The 10,822-nt window shown below is 38.5% G+C and overlaps 1 protein-coding gene across 1 annotated transcript; it reads right to left on the reverse strand.

Annotated features, from left to right (window-relative positions):
* Positions 1-2,745: 2,745 nt before the first annotated feature.
* On the reverse strand, positions 2,746-10,513 carry FAM168B (family with sequence similarity 168, member B). The gene is made up of 6 exons (XM_010189136.1): positions 10,435-10,513; positions 7,787-7,870; positions 5,985-6,127; positions 4,861-5,038; positions 3,865-3,994; positions 2,746-3,443 (listed from the first exon to the last, which is right to left on the reverse strand). Exons 1-5 carry the CDS (start codon positions 10,502-10,504, stop codon positions 3,882-3,884), a joined length of 588 nt encoding a protein of 195 aa, XP_010187438.1. The 5' UTR covers positions 10,505-10,513; the 3' UTR covers positions 2,746-3,443; positions 3,865-3,881.
* Between the last annotated feature and the right edge of the window lie 309 nt (positions 10,514-10,822).

Consider the following 10,822-nt stretch of genomic DNA (forward strand, 5'->3'; position numbering starts at 1 on the left):
ACCTAGAAACTTCAAACGGGAGATGGTTACAACAAGCATATGCAAGATGTACTCGTAGGTTCTCTTCTCCTCCCTACGGTTTCGTTAATAACCACCACGCCACTGACTAGGGCTACATGGTTTTGGTGCCAATTATTAGCCATTTTTCTTTTGCTGCTGCTACATTTAAAAGACATTTTCATCAGTTGCAACTGACATAGGGAATACTTCAGGTTTTTAAAAAATACTTTATCTAAACGCAACACCTGAAATTTGAACTAAAAAAAAATTAAAAACAAAAAAAAAATCTTTCTTTGACTTCTCTTCGTTATTGCTGCAACAGTTATTTTCAGTTCCAGGTTTAAAGTAGTACTTTTTTTAGTCATATAAAGCTGCCACAAAAGGTTTTTGTTTGGTTTTTTTTTTGTCTTTTTTTGTCTTTTTTTTTTTTAAAGAGAAGCTTGATCTGAAATGTCTCTACGGCACTAGACCTTTTCCTTTGCTGAGGAGCTCTAGTGCAAACACATACTGTGTATTTATTTATAAAGGAATTCTAAATAGGGAATGTTATATAAAAAGCAGGAGAGAATGTTTCATAAGACCCTCACTGTGTAAACGCCTATTTAACGATGTACAGTTTCCCCCGCCGCAGTTTTATATCCATGCTTTCTACTATTTGCAACAAAATACCATTAAGATAGTTATATATACACGTATTCCCCCCCGTCCCCCTGCACTGTGCTTTTGGTTACTTTCCCTATCAAACACCGGAGACGTGCTCCAGGTTAGCATCGACCAGAACGGGAAGGCGCGGCACCTTTTCAAAAAAGGTACAGCTTCCCCCTCGTGGATGAATCCCATAATGCAACTCAGAAATAAAAGTGCTCAAGTAAGTGAGACTGCCTAAAGGTTATGGACTATTCTACAGAGACCAATTCCAAGATGATGCTCGGGAATCTGAAGTCAGAGCAAATACGTAGGAAGTTAAATTCAGTCCTGAACTATTCATCTATTGCAGCATTCATGAAAGTTCTCTCCTATGACTTTCAAAGCTTTAGTTTACTGGGTGATGAGACAGGAGACAGCAAAGCTTGGAGCTTGCTCTTTATAGCTTCTCCTCAATACAGCACTGTTTCAGACCTCAGCTCACTGTTAAAGTCATGCCAAGACAACAAAACATCACTCTCTACTAGCTACCGTGGACAAATGGTCTGTATTAATGTCTGCTGTACTCTCTGGCACACTTGACTAATCGAAGCTGCAAATCTACTTCACAAATGGAATTGTTAAACAGACTTGAACAAAGCAGTACAGACTCAAGTAAGTTTGTCTGGGGTAATTTTCTGCTCCATATAAAAACATATGGAAATCCCTAAGAAGCAGTTAAGTGCTCATGAGTAAGGTTTAAAGTACTTAGTCCAACAACATAGTTATGTTCAAGGCATTAGAAATAAGGGGGCCATCCACTGACAGCGATTCATGCAAAATAAACCTAAACTTTATTAAACAACAACAAAAAAAGGAAGTACAAAATATGGAGAGTGCTTACTGTAAGAAATAAAGTCAGTGAAGGCTCTAACCACCAACGGGTTATGAAGGGACGTAAGCCTCCCACCAGGGCAGAGTACTGGAACGGCAGCACTAAATCAGCAGTGATGCTACCCTGAAGCAGCTGCCATGTCTGTACAGGAGCAGAACACCCCAAAACAAAGCACAACTAGATATACAACGTAGAAAAAAAAGTGACTTCTGAATAGAAGTGAACCCACAAGAACAATACAGCCTGATATACCTCTGTGTAAACGCTTAAAAGGGAACAACATCTTATAACCATTTACCGTGTAATTTATTGCAGGCAGAATGTATCCAAAAAACAAAAGAAAACTGCATCTTTCTGGAATCATTACTCAAGCAGGTTTAAGAAAAAAACCCTTGATTTTACGTGCAATATTCAGATTTAAAAATTTAAAACCTTCCCCGTAACAATTTTGGTATACAAATGGGTTCTAAGGCTAGCCCTTTATCCCCACAGCATTTGCTTTGAGGTACTTTTAAAAAACTGAAGTTGCGAGAAAGAATATCAGAAGTGACTCATTGCAATGAAACGCTGATCTGCAGTCGGTCTTAATTTACATGCTTCCAAGTGCAATTTAGGAAGTAAAAAAAAACCAAACTACTACGAAAACACATCAAAATGCTGTAACCAATAAATGGCTCCTACTTCAATTACAAATATTTTCAGGAAATAAAAATATTTTAAAAAGAACGGCTATTTGAAACTTCTGTGTTCTGACAGACCTACTACAGCATATCCATAGTCCATACTGCGAGTAGCTAATAAAGAAACTGTGTTAAAATGATTTGTTCCCCTTTAACATACGCATCAGGCACACAAGCTTTCCTCAGAATAACATGCAGCTGAACTCCTCCTGTTTGTTGTGGAAAGCCCTAGCATTTTTAAAGTTTCAGGAAAGCAAGCTGGATCAACTGCACATACATTTTCAACTGACTACAACATTCTTTAGGAAAGAACAGCACGGATTTCCTGAACTGAGAACTAAAAGAAAGTGTTTTTCTATCAGTCTGTGTGGCAGTCTCACTTCGACACATCTTGCATCATATGAAAGGTAGCACTGGATATCTATCTCCCCAGGACATGCAATTCATTATGCAGGTGATGTCACCTCCTGCTCTTCCTAAGAGCCAGTTTTGCCTTGAGGAAGTTTGCTGTATTTACTGGCACACACAGCATTACCTTTGTCATTTCATTCTGATCCTTACGAACATCTGTATAACACTGAATCCGTACAACAAAAATGAAAAGGTATGAAGTAAACTAACTGTGTGCGGGACTTCTACAGCTCGTCTGACTCATTTTCCAGTCACTCCAATTTAGTAGTTGAATTTGAAAATACATCACTTAAATAAAAATATGCCCCTTTTAAACTGGCAACTCCATCAACCTGAAAAAGGCTGAAGCACTTATCTAATGTATATTATGGTGTATTCTATGAAAGAAACTCACTTTCATGATCCTACCTTTTAAGACCCTGCATACACTACAACAGTGCATTAGTGATACAAGTTGTAAAATACTTTTCGGTTCCTTTGGATTTGCATATGATGGTTTTTGCATCAGTCACTGCAGGTAGATTGAGCAAGCTTTGTTTTTGTGTTTTAACATGCATTTAACTAGATATGGATCAGAATAAATTTATACTCCCTTTTTATCATTATAATTAGCTAAAAAATTGCAAGACAGTCCACAAAACAGGATTTGCTTTAGGACTAACTGCTGGAGTTCCAAGATGTAAGATATGCAGCACTGGAAAATCTTCAGTGATCAGGAATTAGTAGTGTTTAGCCAAGTGTTGAAAGCAGAAAAGTCCTGGTTGGAGGCATGAGGGCTTCAGCACCAACTTTTAAACCTCAATTTCTTGATTGCATATCTCCCATCTTCAAACCTACGTCAAGAGAGGGGAAAAAAGTGGGAAATACTCTCAACTATGTGAAATACTATTTGAGTGTGGCAGAACATTCTCACATTGCATGCACCACATCGATACACACACAGACCAAATACCAGATACATTTAGTCTCAGAAGTATTTCAATAAGGCAAACTTGAGGCTTTCTTTCATGTTCAACCATCACGACAATGATTCATGATACCTGAAGATACACACGACTGATGAAATCCTACCAGGCATCTCTCCTTTGCAGAGAGAAGCTATTACACACGCAATAATTTCTGTGTATTCTTACTCCATTAGAATACTGCAGAAGTACCCCGGACTGCTTACCTGCTGGAAAATCTCCCCGAAATAACCTGCAATGCTGCCATTTATAAGAGATTAACTGCTTTCATTCTACATCAGTAACTTACACTGACTGCCAGGATGATCACCACTGTGGGGGCACATAACTATAGGTTGGTGTTCCTGGAGCCCGATATGTGGGCATAGTAACTGGATGAGGGGCTACTGGAGTTGGTGAATGAGTTGTCAACAAAGTACCTAGGAAGAAGAGAACATTTATTTCAGTAAGCATAAAAAAAATTAAAATCAGCAGCCAGGGAAAGGGGGGCAGAGAAGAAAAAATTTAATTTTAAAAACAATTACAGCTTGCTCATCTTCTGGTTTAAAATTACCAGTGCCATTTTGCAATCCTGTCCCAGTCTTCCTTCAAACACTTATGCAAGGAGATAATTTTGATGTTTAGTCCAATGCACATAGAGATACTCATTACTCAAAAATAGCTCTAGCAGAAACCTTGCAACATAAGCATTATTCACTGCAAAAATTTCTCCCACAGCAGGCTTCACGTGTCATAAGAATATCTGATGGTAGAGATAACTTGACTAATAAATCAGAATAAATTAGTTCCTGTTTGCATTATTACAGCGCAAACACAAAATGTACCTCAACATATAAAGGAGGTCAGCAATATGAGGGCTGGGCTGAGAACACTCCATTTTCTTCAGCCTTAAACTATTATTTTTATCAGGCACAGAGAAATGTATTGAGAAGAGGAAGTCAGACTCTTGACACTGGTAAGATGAGAAGCAAAGGATGCATGAGTCAGTGAAGTTCCATACAGGTACAAAGAAGAACTGTTTCATCATAATACTAACACCTGAAAAGAGGATGTGATGTCTCCATCCTCAGAGATGACCAAAATATCACGGAAAAAAGACAATCTGACCTACCTGGACCAATTCTGATGACACTGAACTAGATGACCTAACAGAAGTCCCTTCTTATCTAAACAATATTATGATTCTGTTAAGTACATCTCTGGCATCCCGTTTTTGTAATGCAGGCGAGTTCTGCCTCGAACTGAAAAGACAGATTCGTCAAGAAAGGGTTGTAAGCTCACAAACCTGCTGACATTGCCATAGTAGTCCCAGCCACCATCCCCATGGTCACACCGTTTCCTCTTGGTGGCGGAATCGGAGCAGGATACATGGTTGCTGGCATGCCGTTCGGCTGCACAACTGTGGTGTGGTGAATTACGTGGGGTGGTGCTGCATATAAAGGCTGTGTGTAGTAAGTGCCTTGCTGTTAGAGGAAAAAAATGTAAATTAAGTAATTACAGTATATCTGGTGAGCAAGAGAAATGATGTCTTCTTTCAGAAATGTATCACAAAATAAAAGCATTATTCTAAAGATGCAATGCAAAAACATCCATTTCAATTATTCCAATTGCATTTCACTGGCAAACTTTTTAACATTTAACCCCTTCTTAAGGCATTTATGATAACATTCAAAACAGACCTTTGCAGAAGCCCAATGCTGACCATATCTTCAACATGAAGGGCTCGCCATTCATTCCCTTTGTTTTTTATCTATTCACATATTAAAAACGTGATAGAACTTCTCTCATTCTTTCACAACTTTTTATTCGGCTGCTTTTAGTTGAATAACCAAAAGGTTTCTGACAGATACAAACAAACTACACAGACTGGATAAACCTTATTATGGGCTTACTAATTCCCTCCAACTACAGCACACATGGGAGGCAAGTTTCCTCTATGTAAACAGAGGGCCAACTTCTCTTCCCCAAAATATCATGTTCACTGAAGTGTCTAATTCTGTTCTTTCTAATAGTTTTCAGCAATTTGCCTAGTATGAGACCTGGTAACTCCCTGAATCACAAAGAGGCTTCCTAAAAGAAAAGAAATTAATGCAAGTTTATGACAATTTTTGACAAAATGAAATCAGGTGCTACTTATAGCACCACCCAGCACGCATTCTCAGAACTGCTGAATCTAGTAAAGACTGAACACATCATTAGTAAGTGCAGAGTAAATGTCATGCAAGAGAGAATGTAAAAGAACACATGTGCACTCCGTAAACCACTGTATATTAAGAATTCTTACTGTAGACAGCTAAAGATTCTCTCTGTTCATGAAGAAATAAATGTCATGTAAAGCTAAGAGTTCAAGCAGATATTATAAGATTAAAAAATATTCAGACAGACAGCTTTTTTGTTTTGTTCATCTACCTGTGCATATGGATTCTGCTGTGGATAGGCACTTCGAACTGGGTACACAGCAGTCTGATAGGGATTTGGTGATGACGAGTATGGTGGCACTGCTCCACTAGTGGGTGAACAAGATACTTTATATGGGGTGCCTGGTGTATAACCTGAAACAAAGGTAAATCTGCATTAAAAACATGAAAAACAAGTGTCAGTACACTGCTTTCTAAAGCCAGAGGTAACAGTTTTCTTAATTTTGGAATTCCTTTATCTTAATGCAAGTATTTAGTAGGCTGGTCTCAATATCCAAGCATGAGTTCTACCACTTACACAATACTGGTAAGTCTGAAAATAGCACTGTACTCTATCAACTAAGGATGAAAATTTAGCTGTATTTTTGTACCATTTGTTTTTCAAATATATGGATATGGGATTAAAAAAAGGTGGATTTCAATATCATTAAATACTTGGATTCAGCATATTAGACAGTATTCCTACATAAGAATGCTGATACTGCCTAAAGACAGTTTTGTAATTTCTCCAGCCCTCATCAGACAAGGTCTCAGGATAACAGAACATCCATCCGTTTCCCCACCTTAAATTCAAGACCAAAGACAAGCCAAAAATCAGTTCTGCATTGGCTATGTCTCCAAGCAGCAAACTTGTACCAACCACAATACTCCACAGTTCCAAGCAAAGCCACACAGCTGCACATTTTAACAGGTTCTGCAGGCAAACATTTCAGATGGCCTGCTCTCTCTTGCCACAGTAATTGCTGCCACGCTCTTTTAAAAGTATCCTGGTAGTTAATGAAATGCCATTAGCTACAAATATTGAACTTCAATACTGCAAACAGGCTACCACAACATAAGCTTCCCAATTTCAAGCAGCATCCTTTCCTATGCCTGTGAGTTACAAAAGGGCATTCAGGGACAAGTCTGGTTATGTGTTACATGTATCTCTGAAAAACTGGCAAAATACACAAGACAGTGAAAGAGCTCCTTAAGAAGGCCCAGGCCTACATTCACAGAGCAATGTCAGGAACTCCTTATTGTGCAAAATAACCACAGGGAAAACACTGTTCTTCCAGATGTGTGTTCTTGGTTTAAATGGAAATTAAATACTACCAGTTTCTGTTTTGTTTCAAGCATCAGCACATCAAAATCATCTTTATTAGTGAAAACAGAACTACATGAAAACAACTTTGGTGAGTTTTTGGTTTCTCTTCTGTGTTTTTCCATCCCCCTTTTCCTAGTCTCACCACATTCCCTTCCTCTTAAATGAGAAGAGTGCAAGTGCAGTTACCTCAATCCTCCCCCAGTAACCACTATGGACAAAGCCACTTTATCCAGAAACCAGGCTTTCCAGACAATTAGGTTGTGCAAGGCAATTTTAAGGGCAGAAAGAAGGCAGCAAGCTGAACTTAGAAAGATATGATTTAAGAAAAGGATGAAAAAGAATAATTTAGAGACAACAGAAAACAAAATCTGGAAACAACCATGCAAGGCTGCAAAACATGCAACCATCCTAGGATGCAAAGGACGCAGTGAAGGGAGACAATGCAATCCTCAAATATCAGCCTGAAACATAGAAACAACAGCCAAAACCGCAGCTTTCCCTTCTCGTAAAGTGAAAGCAGTATGACTTAAGACAAGATTATACTAATTTTAATTTATCAGATGATTCCTCATGAGTCATATTCAAAGTAATGTAAAACTTATCCCACAGTGTAAGTGTTATTGTAAGCCCCTACAGCTTTTCCTCATGCCTGGTTCTAACAACTTCCCAACTTGAGGTTACTGCTTCAACATACCTATTACACGTACCTGTTTGGAAGGTAGGATTTGCTCCAGGATACATATTAGGGGAATAGGCAGGAGCAGCCGCTGCATAGCCCATCGGGAAGCCAGCTAGAAGAAAGAGATTGAAAGTTATTTTCTAGGCTGACTGCAGTCTACCTGGACTTTACTCTCAAAAGATTCTCGCTATCCATATTTTAATTGATATAAGCTAATGAATGGCTTTCAATCACCTCAACTACAACACTCTGCTCCTCTTCTCCCAGGCCACCCAAAGCTGAATGCCAGATGAAGGGAACAGCCAAGGAGTCACAGGTGCCATTCTCCCTTACATCTGCTTCAGCAAATTTCAAAGTTGGCCAAGTAACTCTTAAGTTATTTGGACAACAAAGGTTTGTGCAACTATACAACCCTCCATCCCACCCCAAGATGTAAGACCTGAAGATCATCTGAAGAAAAGGGGCTTTATCATAGAAATAAATCCCTAGAAGTCAGAGTGACTCTGACTCTCCAGAAACGCAGGGTATCAGAGATATCCCAAGTAGAGAGTACAAAGCAACCTTAGGTTTTGCAAAATGCTTGTTGCATTTGACATAGAATTGTTCTCACACACAGGTATCAAACAAGCTCACCAACTTCAGGCATGTACCATGACAGTTAGCAGTAACAAGTGATTCACTGAGGTATCAGCAAAATGACAGGTACACACTTCCACACCAGGATACAACCACCACGATGGCTGAACCAACGTCACAATTTACTTGCCTCTAACTTAAGGCAAAAACCAGGATTAGTAAAAGCTACAGTTACTTGAAAGATATGACGTTTGTTTAGATTGCAACAATTGAAATTTCTGAATTAATCATAGCTATCAATTCTTCCAGGAACTTATTTACATTATTACAAACCGTAAAACTGAGTAACGTCTGTATTCAGAAAGAGTTACTATCACATCTTGTTAACAACATATAATGATTTCAACTTCTCCAGATAAAAGGCAATTACTATTTGCATATTCACTGTCTGTCTTAAAGCTTCTAGTTTTCAGCTGCTACTCAAACGTGAAGGGTTTCTATTTCACTAAAAGTCCCAGAGCCCTTAGCAATTACTCCGAACAATACAAATTCCTTTGCTCAGGACTATATACGCTAACCTAGTTTTGTAACGCACTCTGCAAACATATCAAGTGACATACACTTGGCACTACTATTAGGTGGTCAACAGGGATAATACTGAGAAAAGAATTAGGCTTAAAATCCAAGGTAAAAATAACATATGCAATTCGTAATTTTTCAGGGTGCAAAGAGCTCTTCAGTTTTCAATTTCACAAGCTGCTAGTGAAAAGCTTGAGTGCAGCTTTACACCTCACTCTAACTGACTACACATCAAAAACAATCGAAACAATCAAAACCAATTACTGTCATAGAAATAGTTGTACTATACCTGACTGCAATTAGTAAACCACTGATGCTTGCCTTATTACACAATTACTAAAGCCCATATAACTACCAGTTACAGGGAATAAAACCATCCTGCAGGACTTATGGTTACACAGCATCAGCTTCACTATTTATTACTGTACTATTTCAGTCACTCAATACATTTAAAAACATTGCTACACCACTTGTGTTTTCCCCTTATAAATACTGTAGAAATCAAGAAAGGTACGCTAGTTTAGGAAAAAAATAGAAGCAGCTGAAAAGCAATATATAAAAATTAAAAGGTTTGAGACAAAAAAGTTAACAGTAAAGAAAATACATTTATGCACCAGTATTTAGAAGAAGAAACAGAGAAAAGTGGAACAGGAAAATAGGAACTCCAGTACACTACCATTGAAAAACTGTAAATATCAGTAGGACAATAAAGTACAGCTACAAAGAATACAAACAGTAACGGCACAGAATGATTTCTAGCTCCCAGCACACACCAAGTAAATCACAAAACAGCCTCCCTGTAAAAGCTACAAAAGTTTAATTGGTTACGATACATAAAATCTGAGCTGAAAGACTCTCCAGGATGGAATAATTCCCTTAGCCCACAGATAGCAGCAGAAAAGCCTGCACCAAGACACAGTGCTTGAAATGCCTCAGAGGCACACAGCCCTTCTCTTCGGCCTTCCTGGAAAGTTCTGTCCAAACCTGGTTATTGCCTTATCCAACTTCTGAACTATGGGGACAGCAGAAACGAAGCCTGCTCACACACAGATTAGGAGATGAAGGGAGGAAGTATGCTGGTAAGAAAGCTTCAAGCCAAATGAGAAGCAGAGAAAGCAAAAAATACATCTAATTTCTATGTAAAAATCATTTTTTGGCCATTTTCTTGGTCCCACCATTGATGTTATGCTCCAGGCAGTAATAAAACAGATAGCATGAACAAGAATTAGAGGGTAGAAGGTTAACAGCACCAGCCAACTTGCAGCAGAAATAGACTGACTCCTCTTCTTGCAGGGCATAATTATTAGAGCTCCTAAAATAAGCAGCTTTGGAAGAGCTACTGAAGTTAGAAATATAACAGAACAACTAACGTGACTCTTGAAATGTCACTTTTTAAATTCAAAAAAATCCCCACTCAAATCCCAAAACAGATTACCAAACATGAAGCCCTTCAAAAATAACTATTTATTCTTGATTACAAAGATCACTGTAACTGAAATGCATTATAAAACAGTTGCTTACCTGGATAACCAATTCCTTTGGCATTTGCATAGGGAACCCCAGAAGATCCAGGGCTATACACAGGATTCATGATTTCAGTAACTGAATAACAAGAAAAGAACAAAAAAAATGGAATTTACTCAAACATAGGGAAAGCTTGAAATCTCAGCAACTAAAATGGACCTGGAAATGTGGGAAAGTGTATCAGAAAAAGGAACAGAGGAAAAGGCAGCATTACAACTGTAGCTACAAGCAAGAGAACATCACTGCAGAAGTAAGCTTCAAAGCACCCCAACCCGCAATCAGCGAGAGAAAGTCTCAGGAATGAAACACTGCCTGTTGCAGAGCATGCTTTCAAAATATTCCCATCCCAAAGAGCTCCCTCAATGGTACCCACTGCAGGAGTTCA

The sequence above is a fragment of the Mesitornis unicolor genome, unplaced genomic scaffold (assembly GCF_000695765.1).
Source record: "Mesitornis unicolor isolate BGI_N332 unplaced genomic scaffold, ASM69576v1 scaffold10377, whole genome shotgun sequence".
In the NCBI taxonomy this organism is placed as follows: Eukaryota; Metazoa; Chordata; class Aves; order Mesitornithiformes; family Mesitornithidae; genus Mesitornis; species Mesitornis unicolor.

Coding starts and splice junctions, on each gene's coding strand:
- FAM168B (XM_010189136.1), bottom strand. CDS start 10,504: ATGAATCCTGTGTATAGCCCTGGATCTTCTGGGGTTCCCTATGCAAAT. Junction 5,039..5,984: donor AGCAGAATCCATATGCACAG/GTAGATGAACAA, acceptor TTCCTCTAACAG/CAAGGCACTTACTACACACA. Junction 3,995..4,860: donor TACTATGGCAATGTCAGCAG/GTTTGTGAGCTT, acceptor TCTTCTTCCTAG/GTACTTTGTTGACAACTCAT.